The sequence below is a fragment of the Corvus kubaryi genome, unplaced genomic scaffold (assembly GCF_017639235.1).
Source record: "Corvus kubaryi isolate FWS band 111438036 unplaced genomic scaffold, C.kubaryi_AGA036_p1.0 split1-37296, whole genome shotgun sequence".
NCBI classification, from domain to species: domain Eukaryota; kingdom Metazoa; phylum Chordata; class Aves; order Passeriformes; family Corvidae; genus Corvus; species Corvus kubaryi.
Window position 1 is genome coordinate 3,127,241 of NW_024582075.1, and position 15,840 is coordinate 3,143,080.

Below are 15,840 nucleotides of genomic sequence, written 5' to 3' on the forward strand. Positions count from 1 at the left end.
AAAGCAAAAGAAAAGAAGAAATTTGAGAAACAAAAACCCCTCAAACACACATATATGCACTTTATCCACGCCACCCCTGCCAGACTGAGTTTTTAGAGTGCTCCTGCAGTGCTTCAGCCAAATTTGTTGGGCTGGCCATGGAAGCACTGAACATAAAAAGGAAATATTGCCTTTAAAAAACAAATCAGAGTAAATGCAAAGCTTTTATTATCACACATGGTTACATCACATTTTCTACATGTAAAAAATTGTGGTAAGTGAACCAGGATAGAAAAAAACCCCACTGTAAACAAAAAACATTACTAATAGTATAATTTATCTGGAGAAGACAAGTTTCTTACATAGCAAGCTTCCCACTTTGTAATTTATCTTGTGATAGACTGCAGAATTTGATACATAAACATGAAACTTCCATTTATTAAATAGTTGAAAGAATTTCAAGCTGAATACATATTAAAGTTAAAAAATAGCAAAAAAATAGATACCTCACTTTTCAAAATATATCTGCAATCTAATCTATATGTCTAGATTTATATGTCTAGGTTGATCATATTTACATATGATTATGTACAAAGTTAAGGGAAAATTCAGGTTCAAAAGCACAATTTTTCTTGCAGGAAAACCTCGTAATTCAAACTACTACCATGTATGCAGATTGTTTTGAGAAAGTCCAGCAACTACCTAATCATTCCTTAGGCTACATGCTTCTCTCTTTAATGCACTATCAAATTAAACGTCTAAAGAAAAACACAGAAGAGTTGTCAGTCACCTCCTTAGCACATAATTTCTTCTATAGAACTATTTACAACAGGGCCTTTTTTTTCTGCTTATGCAACAGCTTCTGAAGTGCGTTTACCAGGGATGCCAAATTACAGTTTTTGTAAGAACTCAAATTTTTGGCATCTCCTCAAGGATGCTAAGAGAATTCAACAGTTTAGTACTTGCCGCTTCTTGCAAAATCAAATTAAATTGTCTTCTCTTTTGATTGTTAAATAGGATAGCAGAAACACCTGCAAAATTCAGCGTTTTAGAAATAACACCAAAGTAAACAATGTTTTTGAAAGTTACTTCAGATGATTACGTCCATCTGCATACTTTGAATCCTTTAATACAGAATCATGGAATGTTAAGGGTTGGAAGGGACCTTAAAGTAAGCTCATGTAGTCCCAGATGCTGCTGCAATGGGAAATGACACCTCCCACTACACCAGGTTGCTCAAGGATTTATACAATCTGGCCTTGAACGCTCCAGGGCTGAGGCATCCATAACCTTCCTGGGCAACCTGTTCCAGGGTATCACCACTGTCACAGTAAAAATTTCTTCCTAATATCTAACCTAAATTTCTCCTCTTTCAGTTCGTACCCATTACGCCTTACCCTGTCACTACAGTTCCTGATCAAGAGTCCCTCTCCAGCTTCCCTGCAGGCCCCTGCAGATACCGCAAGGCTGCCATGAGGTCTCCATGCAACCTTCCCTTCTCCAGGCTGAACAGCCCCAACTCTCTCAGCCTGGCTTTGTAGGGGATGTGCTTCAGTCCCTTTCTTGACTTCATGTCCCTCCTCTGGACTTTCTCCAACAGTTCCATGTCCTCCTTATGGTGGGGACACCAGAACTGGACACAGCAGATGGGGTCTCACCAGAGCAGAGCAGAGCAGAGCAGAGGGGCAGAATCCCCTCCCTCGCCCTGCTGCCCACGCTGCTTTGGGTGCAGCTCAGGACATGTTTGGCTTTCTGGGCTGTGAGCACACACTGCTGGCCCATGTTGAGTTTTCCACCAACCATCACCCCCAAGCCTTTCCCCACAGGGCTGCTCTCAATCACTTCTCCGCCCAAGCTGTCTGGGATTGCCATCACCCAGGTGTAGGACCTTGCACTTGTACTTTGTTGAACTTCTTGATGTTCACACAGTCCCACTTTTCAAGCCTGTCCACGGTCCGTCTGGCTGACATCCCTTCCCTCCAGCATGTCACCTGCCCCACACAGGCTGGCATCATCAGGGAGCTTGCTGAGGGTGCTCTCAATGCCACTGTCCCTGTCACCGACAAAGGTGTTGAACTGTATCGGCCCCAGTACCGACCCCGAGGGACACCACTGGTCACCATGTGGACCAGGAGCTGTTGACCACAACTCTTTCCACACAGCCATCCAGCCAGTTGTTTATTCTCCAAGTGGTCCATCCATCAAATCTGTGTCTCTGCAATTTAGAGGCAAGGATATCATGTGAAACAGTGTCCAAAGCTTTGCATAAGTACAGGTAGACAATGTTAATTGCTCTGCTCTTATACACCAGTGCTCTAGCTCCGTCACAGAAGGTCACCAGGCATGACTTCCCCTCCATAAAGCCATGCTGGCTCTTTCCAATCACCTCTTTGTGTTCCATGTAACTCAGTATGGTTTCCAGGAGAATCTGCTTCATAATCTTTCCTGGCACAGAGATGAGACTGCTGTGTAGATGGCGAGATCTTCTGCTTTCCACTTTTTTAAAAATGGAGTTTATGTTTCCCTTCTTCCAGTCATCAAAGTCTTTGAACTCATGCCCTTGTGCACAGAGGGTTTTGTGACAGCTATCTACTTTTTCAGGCTGTCCATTTGTGACAGTTGCATGGCAGTTATTCCCTCCAGTATTTTAGAAAGAGAGTACTCTTAAGATGTCACTTTAAATTAAAGCCAGGTTTTGAACAAAATAACTTATTTATATTCTTGATTTAAATTTCAGTAGCATGCTGAGACTAAATTTACTCAGCCTGTCTTCTTTGGCACAAAGATAATTTTACTTAACTGCATGAAATTTCTATAAGATACAGAAAGCTGTTTTGGCTTACAGGTAAAAGGTGCTTGTGCAAACTGGATATTGAGTGAAAGATCTTCCCATGCCTGTACCCATCTTCTGTCTGAGGTTGTCTCTGCAGTAGCTTCCAGAGAATGTTCTTACTCCCCAGCACCTTAACAGCAATTTTTTCTTAGTTTCTGTAAGGATGGGCAAGATAGCAGGATGTGGTTGTACTCTTTCTGAGATTTTTCTGTGCCTTTTGAGTTAGTTTAAGAAAATGGCTAATTTTTTTTCTGAAATGTATTTATTAACGAAATGGAACATATGAATAGTAACTAGTGCTTATATTAAGCAGGAGGACAGATGGTAGTTTCTTTCTTCATTCTTGAAAAGTTCCCAAACTGACATTCAAATTTTCAAAAGATACTATCAACATAAAGAGGAATAGATCTTAAGTACTGGATTTTTCATAGAAGCTGCAGAAAAATATATTGTGCCTGTGCCTGTATTGAGATTCCTGTAGTCTTATTGCAGAAAAGAGAACAGGGAAGAATTGTTTAGTGTGCCCTGTGAGACAGGTGTACTAACTTCTTTGAGTTCTTGTTGATGCGTTGTTTTCCAAGTATAATTTTGCATAATCCTAGGTTCTGTTTGGAGAGTAAAGCTAGTAAGAGTAATAATGAAGAAATTGGCAAAAAAAAGTAGAAGGCTATTGATACTAAGGAGAGGACTGAGGAAAGCACTTAGAGCTTTCTGCTAGAGGTCCAGTTCTATTATTTAAAATAATAGCAGAAATCAGTTTCCTGTCTTTGCTGACTTAAATTTTTAAAGTTTCAAACAGTAGGTCTTTGACCCCATCAAGGCAACACTTTTCCTCTCATCAATTTTGAACAGCTGAACAAGATCTGCTGGGTCTTCACTTGCCTGGAGCATGTCCAAGGAAGGCTCAGGAAGAAAAACTGTGCCCCAAGAAACAATGAAGGGTCACAGTTTTTACTGTGGTTCAAATCCTTTGTAAATGCTCAAAGGCTGTACCATTTGCTAAGGGAATGGTGCCTTGGCAGATAAGCCAGTGTTTATCCAGTTAGTGTAACAGTTTGTGAGAATTGCTGAAATTCAGGCTTTTGAAGCAGCAGTCTTGAGTTACAGATAGAAATGAAACTTTATGTTTTGCTTCATCCTTCTGATGGCTTGGAAACTAAGTCCCCAAACTCCTTCTGACTTACAGAGAATAGATACTCTAATTTCAGTGTCCTAAGTAAATTCCGGTAAGTAATTGCATTCAGTTTATCTAAATTCCTCTCTAGTTTGAGTTGGTTGAGATAGTTTCCATCTTCTTTCTTGTTTTGGTGAGTGGTATTAAACTGGCTGCTGTTTTTTCGACTTGTCGTTTCTGTATTTTGTCAGAAACTGATATTATTCCGAAGTGTGCATATGATTTGGAAATTACTTTGAAGCAAAAACAAACAAGTAAATTGTTGTATTGTGGTATCTATCATTTTTTGGAGAAGTGCTTCTAAAATATCATAATTGTTTTGAAATGTACTTAAACAGGGTATATGTGTATACTCATTCCAAGATTTTGAAGTCTAGTGTAAGAGGTAGACAATATGGTTTTGTTTAAATTAGCTGTGAAGGAACATTTCTGTAAGTCTGAATTAAACTTGTTCAGCTGGATTTGAGACACGCAGATAACAGATAAAGAATCAATCCACATAGGTGATGGAGAAACTTGGATGAGACTGTTGCAATGCACTGTCTGAAATTATTAACAGCAAAAAAGGCAATGCAAGTTTAGACCTCATGGTGAAAAATGACAGAAGTCATCTTCCTACCCAATCAAGTCTGAGGACAAGTAAATATTTCACATATCTAGGCATTTTTTCCCAGAAGATATTCTTCCCATGTCTGAAATATTTATTAACTATACTAATTTGTTTTGGTTTCTGTATTGTTTCAGCTTTGTTTCAGCATTTAGTTTATGCTCTGAGTTGGTATTGTGTGTTTCATTGGTTCAGTAAATGTACCTAGTTTCAGATGGGAACTTTGGTGAGTCTGTCCAATCTGCAGTAGACAAAGACTACCCTGACTGTATTTCAGGTGACTAGGGATCATTTATTTAGATTCTCTACTACTTTAAAGAGTAGGGTAAAATGCAGACTGAAAGAAGCCTAAGAGACAAACTGTAGCAGGCAGTTGTCCTGATCAGGTATTCTTCCTCTGATCTCCACCACTCTCTGTGGTATTTTAATCTTATCCCAGGGAATATGTAATTTTTCAGAAAAATGGATGGGGGCCACTTGTTTCCATCCTTTTTCTTCTCAGGAAAGAAGAAACTCTGTTGCAGCTGCTGTTGCTATTAGTGCTAGAAAGTTGCCCTTTTGTGCATTGTCAGTTGTTTCGAGAGCTGCAGTTACAGATGTTTTGCTCCACGGTTGTGTGGCAGAGTGCAGGCCCCTTTTCCTTATATAAGTTGTCTTGCAACCATTAATAAGTTTTTTTCCTCTGGAATGTTGATTATCTTAAATGTTTTTCAGCATGGGGCCCAAGGAATGAAGTATAGAAACCAGCAGACAGAACTATTCCCAGCTCCTTCAAAAAACAGCCTTAAGGCACTGTCCAAGGAGGGGGAAGCCAGTGGGCCTGCAGGTACTCCATCAGGTGGCTTCAACCTCTGGAGAGATACTTCATGAAGAATGTAGCTGTCAGCTGTTGAGAAAAAGTGTGGATATATGTCTGCTTTGCTGTTCAGGACACGTGCTGGAGAAGTGATGAACAGAGTTTACCCTGGTTTTTGATACCTATCTAGGAGTTTCTAAGTAGAGACTATAAGCTTCTTCCAGCATAGATTTCTGCGTACTTCAACTAACTAGGCTTCCTACTCTGTTGTGATGAAGATCTGTACGTGGTCACAGGGGAAAAAGCATAAAACCAAAGAAAACGTTGAGGAATAACAAATGAAAATACTAATTTTCTTTTTCTTTTCATTACATACACTGATGTCCAAATCCTACATTTTGTCTCCTAAATAATTTTATTCTCTTCTGGTTTTTCAATACCGAATTGAAGAAGGTAGTTGAGAAAGGCTTAATTTTTCTGTCTTTTCCTATATTTGAGTAAATTAAGTTTTTATAGCTTACTTGCTTATCCTTCTCAGAATGCCTTTCCTCTTTTCTTGCTGCCTTATTTTTATTTTATTATTTTTAATTTCCATTAAATTGGGATAGGTAAGGCAGTGGAATTTCTTCTTATTCAGTTATGTCTCTTCAGCAGTCTGGAGTTTTCCTTTTATGAATGAGATACCTTGAACTTTAAAGAATGGGTGATTGCATGTAAGAGAAATGAAAGAAAATGAAATATTACAAATAAAAGGAAAAATGAGAAAAGTGAAGGAGGAAAGTATTGAATAAAGTGACTAATGGTGAAAGACTTCTGGCAAGCAAAATGGTAGCAATATTTTGGCCATGGAAATCACTAATTTTTTCGAGAAGAAAAATAAAAGACAATTGATGGGATGAGTTTAAAAAAAAGAGAAAAGTAACTTGCTCCTTTATAAGAATTCATCTGGGTTTTTTGTACTGCACTACAATGTTTTTGGAAAAGGAACTGAGAATTTTTGGTTAAGAATACTGGCAGTGTTGCTAAAACATTACTTGTTTTGCAAATTATGTTTTAGATATATGTGGAGATGGAAATCTTAGGAATAAAGAAACAATATCTGAATTTTCACACACAGTCTAGTCGTGTAAATTCTGTGTTGTTTCAACCACTGTTTATAAACTTGGTAAAGGCTTTTGGAGCTGGTGGTTGAATTAAATTTCTTTTTCTTAAAAACCTTTAATTTGGAAGATAGTATGAATTGTTTATCATTTGAGGCAGAGGCACTAAATCATTTTCAGACGTTATTTTGTTAAGCAAATAGTTCTAATCAATGCCCTAGTACATTGTATGAATAAATACAGTTTCTAGAAGTCTTACATTCAGAACTTTGACAAATAATATTTTGCCAAGGTGTATAGTGCTAATGACTATATGGCCATTGTACCTTGTATGGGATTGTGTGCGTGGTTAGAGTGTGCAATAAAACAAGCATAAGTGAATAATTTTATTTTTGTTATGGCATATTTATTACAACTGAAATCAGTTGCTAAAATTTCACTTAGTCTTTCTCCAACAAAAAATTGTATTTCCTCTGCGTTTTTGTACAGTAACAAATGTGGAGTTTTTGTTTGTGATGACAGATGACTCGTGTATTACACTTAATAGTAGCATGTCATGGGTTACTGGTAGACAAAAGAGGAAAAAGGAAAGAAGACAAGTGAACACAGAGGGAAAGGGGATGTGTTTTGGTTGGTGTAGAGAATCAGTATCTTGTTTACTATCCTGACCTGTTTATTTTACTTGAGTTTGCTGTTTTTCAGGTGCAGTTAAAACCCAGTATTTCAAGTCAATATGTAATTCGTACACAACCAACAAACACCTGTCTGTCTACTCTTGAATGTGCGGCTGTTGCTCTTTCTATCATGGAAAAAAATAAGAGTATACAAGAGGTATGTAAATTTAAATACCTGAGTTTTTTCTTCTATGAATGGTAGAGGAGCAGTGAAAGTAATTAGCTATTAATGTAAAATTTGACAGTTAAAATCTTAATGACATTTGTAACGTTTTTGTTGCATAGCAAACTGAAACAAGAATGCACCAATGGAAACCATTTTTCGTTTATTAACTCTAGCATGTTCAGATTACTGTGGCTCTTTCATGTTGTGCTCCGAAAGTGAACACAACAAAGTGATCTTTGACTGTCAAAAACCTGATTCATTTTGTGACAGACGATTGAGTATGTTAGTGAGTGGAAAGGAGTAAATTGTTTTCTGCAAAAACTAGACAGCAGAGATGATCTGAATACTCCCTCACAGCTATCTTGAAGATTAAATGCTTTTTAAAGCCAGGTTCCCTGATATCCTGCACTCCTCAGCCATGGAATGTAACCCACTGGGTTATGTCTGCCTACCAGCCAGCTCACAACTCTTACATGTCACTGGAGGAATTTGGGACTTAATAGTTCTTGAGGTTAAGTTTATCCGAGGTCAAAGAATACTAACTGGACATTAGCCTTTCTGTTAAGTTGCTATCCCCCCAGTCCGTGATGGAAGAGGTCATTAAGAAAATGTCCTTCTTAATCTTTTGTTGCTGACATTAGTAATGTGAGTTTAATAAGCCCTCTGAAAAACACCTACAAGTAGTTTTGCACCGCAGAGCCAGGTCTGCAATTCCATTGTGTGCCCAGAATGCAGTAGTGAATGGTCTGTGAACAGAGATTTAAAGCTCATCCGTGTGCCCACAACATACTAGTGTTCACCCTGGGGTGCTCCCATCAGCTAGTTAATGTTTTGGTACTCAACCTCTGCCTACGAAAGAAGGTTCTCAAGTCAAAAATTGCTCCTGCAGCTGGCATAATACATAGTATGCCACCTATATGTCTGCCTCTGTGACACTAGACTCACCTTAATATTAAATCAATTGGATTTAAACCCAGACCTGAACAAAGTATGTGGGCACACAAGAAAATATGGCTCAGGAATTGGAATTCTATGTAAAGAGGTTTTCAAGAAACTTGTATGTATATGTGGGGTTTTATATTTACCTTTTTCTTTGTTGTGCTAGGACAACACATTTTTCCTTCCTTAGGGCATCTGTCTTACAGTGAATGTTTATTTAATGTCTGTGGTTACCAGTCCTGTATTCTGATTCACCCCTACTACAGAGAATTGGCCCAACCTACTTTTCAAAGAAAAAATTACTGTTTTCTCTAAGCATTGCAATAGCCAAGAGCTACGTTCATGCATTTTTTTATACCCTCTCTGAACTGAGTGCTATTCCCAGCATATAAGATGGTGAACTGGAGTTGAGAACCATGGAGGTTAAAAATGGGCACTTGGTTTGATGCCCAGTATCTCACTTGATTTTCCTGTGTGCTCTTAAAGAGTCATATTTTTCTTAGTAGAACTCAGCTCCTGCTGACTGCAGTTACGTATGTGATTGCTTTACACATCTGCACAAGGCCCCCATGACTCAGGCAACCAGAAAATGAAGAGTCTACAATTAGGAACCACTTGAGATAAATTTGGTTTGTGTGGCTTCATTAATCCTACACAATACCTCTGGGCAGAAGCATGGACACAGCTGAGTCTCCAGGATAGCAGTCCAGCTGCCTTGATCATGAGTCCCTCCTCTCTTTCTAAAACCCTGCCTCAAGGGATTTTTGTGCAAGCACAGCTTAGTTACCGTGACTTATTTTATTGCAGCTTGTTGACCGAGCCACAGTAATTGATTGTAGTCCATTGCTAAGGTCAAGTCAAAGCCATAACTTACAGTAATGTGACTGGGTCTGAAGTCAGGAGTGAGTGGTTCCAAGGAAGGAGTGAGGGATGGCTGCAGGTAGGTGGGTGTATGACTCCTCGGTGGTTCATTTCATCTTCTATTCAGCTGCACCCTCTGTGTCTCCAAAGGTTGTATTTTAACAACATTTATCATCCAAATTGTATTTTTATTAGCATTTCTAACCAGTCATTGAATAAAAAAACCTGTAATAATTGATGTCTCTAAAATAACTTACTAAAAGCTTGGGGGTTTTTTTGTCCTCCACCCCTTCATCTTTCTGCAGACTATACTCCATCCACTTCAAGCTTTATGCTCTTTCCAACTTCAGCATGGTGCCCAGATCCATCACAGCAAGGAGCATCTTCTCAAAAATGGCTTATACGACAAGCCCATGCCAAAGAATAAACGCAAACTCAGAAGAATGGAGCTTTTAGTGAATAATATTAAAATATAAGAAAACTCTACTGGCTGTACAGTGGGATTTATTTGCAGGTAGCAAATGCATATGAATCTGGATTTGATCCAAACATTTGACTATACTGCAATAAAACAACTTTTAGGCCCTTCTTAGGCAAGAGTTTATCTACAAATGTGACAAACCGTAATGGACAAGCTTTTTCATTTATGCAGTAGGCCAGGTGCCTTTCTTCAGAAGATGGAAGAGCATTCTCATTTCCTGTACAGAAGAGGAAGAAAACTGAACATCATTTAGACTTATTGCTTGGGTGTCAGTATGATCCTCAGTATGTCTGGAAGGATTTGTTTTGGGGAGGCTTTTATCAGTACAAAAAGACAAGAATTATGAATATGAATGTGACGGAATGGTAAGGCTTCAGCAGTTGGAATTATGTTGAATTTCTACGGAGCTTTTTAGCTTCAGTATCTAATTACAGTAGGCTTTCAGACTGTAATTCCTTGTATTCCTTAGTTCAGATGAACATAAGGCATGTTACTTGGATAGTTCTTTCTAACTTTGAGATTTTTATTTCTTATATTATTAGAACTCCTTTTTGTAAATTTACATATATTTTACAATGCAGTCGGGTTTAGTTTCTCTCAGACTTAATTTTTAAATTAAGTGCATATGTTTTTACGAGAAACGGAACAATTCTGACTTACAAAAAGAAAAGTAGAAAAGTGATTTTTGGAATTATAACTCAGGTGCTTCGCTTTTACTTGAGCAAAAACTAGTCTTCCGCAGATGGGGAGATCTCATGGATATAAATACATCATACCCATACTTTGACATACAATGATTATGATAACTAAAGGAATTAAACAAGCCCAGTGTAAACTGCTCTGTAAGAAGTATGATGCAATGACAAATGATTATGTCTGGTTACAGCCAACTAACATAATTATAGATCCTCTAGACTTCATGTGTTTAGTTTTTCACTTGTAACAGTGATATAACTGTACTTCTTTCTATTGGGAATTGCTAGAAGCAGAAGAATTGGGTGTTTTTACAGACTTTCTGAAATAATATTTTATGATCTCAAGGGAAAAATAAAGTGAAATAAAGGTTCTGATAATCCTTTCTGCTACATAAATGCCTCCTGCATTTAAGTGATTAAAATGCTTAATGTTTGTCTTTACTGTCAGTTCCACTCTAGGTAACAACATGAAGCTAATTGGGTACTAATTAGTCTTAGAAAAAGATATTTTGTCTTTAATTTATGACCGGTAAGACAAGAAACTACAGAAGGGGTGGAGAGGGGGGATGTGTAAACACAACTACCGATATTTTAACTGAAAGCTTTTCTGCAATTAACAAGAGAGGTCAAAATTAGGTCAGAGATTAGCTAAGAAGTTTTAGTTAACCCTGAGCTAATAGTGACCTTTTGTTTAGGCATGGATAAACAATATAATTTGTCTGGCTATGCTAGCAAAGCTTGTATAACCTTTTTCTCTTCTCCCGGTCTAGATAAATCCGGTATCTGTCGCTAAATTCAGCAAAGCTGAATTAGTTTTGATGAATCTGAAGCAAACCAGTCTCTTATGATTAATCATAGTGTAGATGCACTTTTGTTCACTTTAGAATGGAGAAAGGGCATGTTTATTCCTGTAGCACACCAATCTCCAGGCTAACTTGGAATCTGAAGTTGCAATCTCATGCAATTTGTGTGCACAGCCTTGTGTGTGATGCTGTGTTCAGTTCCAGGGTTGGAATGGCTCCTGCTGGGCTGGTAATCTTCCTTCCCTGTGCCCTGGCCCATGGTCAATAATTCCTTGAGGAAACATGAGTATCAATTAAGCTTTATTGTTAATGTCATATTTACATATATGGATGATGCTCACATTTAATGTTGTATATGTTAATTTAATTTACCTTATTTTAAATTCATCTAGAGCAGTAGTGTATCTTTTGACCTGCATTGTGAAGTTTATTTTCCTAGGCAGAAGATTAAGTGTGTCTTTACATAATATGTGGGTTTATATTATGGAGAACAGAAGGAAATTTGTATTACAGCCTGGGATTCATAGCCATCTGCAAAATGCCTTAGAATTACAGGATCAGAGAAATAGTTGCCTTAATTGAGTTATAATCCTACATTAAATACTCTTGTGCATGCAATCTGTACAGAGTTTTCATGTTTTTCAGCAAAGGACTAATTCTGCACAGCTTACAATAAGCACTTTTTATCTTTGTTGATTCCTCTTGTTCTTTTAATTTTGCTCCTGTGGATAACAGGATTTGTAGGATCTCATGCTGGATGCATGGAAGCCTTTAATTGCTAATTTCCTGTGTTGTACATTACTAGATCAATCAATATGCAGCAGTTACTGAAGAAATTAAAAACAATGCATTGCAAACCTCCAGGCATTTTATTTTTTGAGTTTTTTGTATGTCCTAACTCAGCTATAATATAGTGAACATTTAGATGCAGCACAGCAGTCACACAAAGTTCAGTTTCAGATTTGTTTGAAGCTATGAAGCTATTAAACATAAAACACAATACTTTTTAAAACTTTTTTTTGTGGAACTTGCATGATTTTAAAAATATGCACAGTGTAAGAGGAAGAATTTATAAAGTTTGTTTTCAGGTCTTTTGGATTCAGAATTTGCCTATAAATACATTACCTCAAAGAAATGAGTACTCTGAAGTCCAAACTCTTTTGACAGAAGCTGTGTTTGATGAAGTAGCACTCTGTGTAAGCAATTTCATTAGAATGAATTTAATTTGCAATTTTCCATTGCTGTAATGGTAAATCTGTTTCATTTTTCACTTACCAAAAGATTAATGAGCGAAACCCACCAGTCTAACAAGATATTGATTAAAAAGGAAGGAATGTGTTTGCTTCTAATGTTTGGTCCTTTGTCCTTGTCCACTTTTTACTTCCAAATATTGCTACCAAAATGAAATCTTCCCTCTATGTGCCCCAATGTCACGTGTTGGGAAACTGGTAGCATGGGTAGCAGGCTTTTGAACAGATACAAATAATTTTTGTATTTGTATACTCAAAGGTGAGCGCTGTTAATTCACCGTTTTTTCATAATCTGTAAGAAAAAGTCTATGAAAAAAGACAAAGCTGGAAATGTTCTAAAATAAGAACACAAACCACACCTGCCCTTTTGTTTAGAAAGCTTTCATATTAAAGAGATACTCAGGACAAACATAAATGTATTTTTCTTCAAGATTCTACTTTTATTGCCTCATAACCCCATACTACCAATAAATTATCCTCTTATTAGTTTTCCTTGAGATAAAAAGAAAACTTTTCAATTGACATCAAAGACCAAGGGTTTTCTTCTCAACTACTACATTAGAAAAAAAATTGCTTATGCTGCATTATTTTCTACAACATACCCGCTTGTTTTGAAATTTAATTAAAAACTGAACTTTTTAAAAGAATTAGTGGTTCATGCTTTTCTTTTCATGTTTGTGTGTTTTATGTCTATATACATGAATGCACATAAATTATATATTTGTTTCTGCCTCAAAGCAATAAAATATCTAATTTACTGTAATATGTTCCACTGCATCTTTACAGAGCTGAATTTGTTCACATGTGCTGGTATTACAAAGCTTAGTCCTTTTTTTAATGTCTTTTTAACACCATTCAATCAGTTAATGGAGAGATGCAGCTTTGCTTATGCTATTTGAAGGAAAAGATTTCCTTTGTTACCCATTGAAACCTGCATGAAGACTAAGTTGCTGTGGCAGTTTCTTAAGCATTTCAGAGCTCTCTTCTCTCTTTCTGCAGTGGTGACCAACTCCTGACTGGTATCACACAAACATGCACATCTTCCCACACTGAAACATTACCCAAATACTGCATCTCCAGCTCCATGCCGTAGTAGGTGCAATGAGATACATTCTGTTTCTCACCCACAGTTTTTTCTTCCCCAAATTGCTATACTCAAAAAACAAAACCAAACCCAATACAACAGAACTGTTTCTGTTCTTATGCAGCCATTTCTTATCTCCCTTCTACAAAACTTGCACTTTAGGGACTTCTATATTGCCTTGGTTACGAGGTTTGTTCCTTGTATTCCAATTCACAATCCTTCCAGAGTCCCAGGCCTGAGAGCTGCTGCTTTTTTCTCATAGGGACAGATAACAGAGGGGAATAAAGACAAGAGTAGAATCTGTGTTTTAAGAATTAGGGTAAGAGACTACTTTGGTTTAACCTGAGCCAGCAGCCAAGTACCAGGCAGCCACTTGTTTGCTCCCCCACCAGGATCAGGAAGAGAACTGGAAGGGTAAAAGTCAGAAAATTCATGAATTGAGATAAAGACAGTTAAATAGGGAAAGCAAAGCTTGTGCACACAAGCAAAGCAAACCAAGGAATTAATTCACTGCTTCCCATGGGCAGCCAGGTGTTCAGCCATCTCCAGGAGAGATGGGCCCCATCACACATAACAGTGACTTGGGAAGACAAACACCATCACTCTGAACATCCCTCTCTTCCTTCTTCCACTACCTTTATGTACTGACCATGATGCAATGCAGTCTGGAATATCCCTCTGGCCAGTTGGGGTCACCTGTCCTGGCTGTGTCTCCTCCCAGCCTCCCATGAATCCCTCTCCAGTGTGGCATCATGAACAGCAGAAAAGGCCTTGGCTCTCTGTAAGCCCTGCTCAGCAATAACAAAAACATCTCTGTGTTATCAGCCCTGTGTCTAGGACAAATCCAAGACACAGGCCCATATTAGTCACTGTGCAGAAAATTAACTCTACCACGGGCAAAACAAGTACAGAGATTTAGGTAAAAGTTGTTTCTGTTGCAGTGTATATCTGCTATAAAGCTTGGTACTTATTACTGTGAGTTGATGTTTATACACCACTTGGTCTAGTTGGACCATGCATACTGCACTTTTCTGTCCTGGAAGTGAGGCAGCAGATGCTCCCCTCTGGGATTCAAAAGTGGCTTTGAGCTGTTCCCTTTGCCCATGGGAGCAGTAACTAAAAGCCTCAGATTTTTTTGGACTTGAATACTAGGATTTGCTCTCAATAAAGAGAGATATCACAGCGTATATACAAAATATTTAAAGCACATGAAGACATAGCTACTTGATGTGTTAGTGGAAGAGAACAACAGAAAATATTTGGCAAATTAATAATATATGAACCATTTGCTGCTTATATGCATGCATGGAAATATAGATCACATGTTTACAAAATGTATGTTATTATTAGAAGTTTATCACCATTAAAAAATATGTTTTAAAAGGAAAATTAAATTCCTATGAGACAAAAGTCTTGCTTCTAGTTACCTGTTTTCCTTTATTGCTGATTTTATATATATATATGTGTGTATGCCTATATACATATATATACATATAATGTGTAGATAAAAGTAATAATAAATTTCTAATGGGATTTTTGTATGTTCTTTTTAAAGATATTTTAAGGTGAATATATTGAGAAATGGGTAATATACTTGTCATGATTAATCATTTGCAGAATTGAGGTCACATACATTACATTTGATTTTTTTTCCAGAATTACCAGCAGAAGGTAATGAGGAAAAGATGATACTGTTCTACATTAATGTTTCAGCTTATGGTGGTTTATTATACTTGAAATAGTCCTCTAAGGGATTTTAAGTTCATCCAAAATCAAGTTCCCTATGTTTTTCAGGGATTAGATAGGATGTCTTCAGTCAGTGCTAGATGTGCTGGTCTATGCCAAGTGTGGAGTCAGTATTGAGAATCCTAGGTTTAGATGACAAATTCGTTCATATAATTTTCCCTAGAAAGATTATGTGGATTTTCTTTTTCGTGGCAAATGGAAGTCTGTAGAGTAGTGTCTGGTTTGGTTTTGTGATTTTTTTTTTTCATGGGAGTTTAATGGAGCTGTACATAACTGGAATCTTACTGGTCATTCTGTTTCATTTTGAAATGTATCAATAATGGATTTGTTAATGAAAGGTGCTCATATTCAGGTATTTACCAAAAAAATTGAACAGTTATGGTCTGTGGCCCTTGCCGTATACGAAAACATTTTTTCTTTTAGTTCTTTGAGCAGGCATTTGTAGTAGATAAAATATGTACTTCAGTTATCCTGAAGAAGTTGTGAGATTCTTGTTCTCTTGGCTTTGTTCACCTGTGTCCTGCCAGACAGACAACAGTTTTCCTCTCTGGGATTTGAGGCACTTGTCTCCCTGTGATCAGCAAGAGTTTCTTTAGCCAAGCAGGGTGAACCTACACCTGTGCCTGCAAAACTCCCTGCCTCTCTGTTCAGA

At 37.6% G+C, this 15,840-nt stretch overlaps 1 protein-coding gene across 1 annotated transcript in view; it reads left to right on the plus strand.

The window, feature by feature from the left end:
• Positions 1-13,005, plus strand: part of DTWD2 (DTW domain containing 2) — a 73,489-nt gene extending 60,484 nt beyond the window's left edge. The window contains exons 6-7 of the mRNA XM_042013150.1: positions 7,192-7,320; positions 9,435-13,005. Coding sequence (XP_041869084.1) covers positions 7,192-7,320; positions 9,435-9,605 — 300 coding nt within the window. The 3' untranslated portion in view covers positions 9,606-13,005. The remainder of the gene's footprint in view (positions 1-7,191; positions 7,321-9,434) is intronic.
• The last annotated feature ends 2,835 nt before the right edge of the window (positions 13,006-15,840 follow it).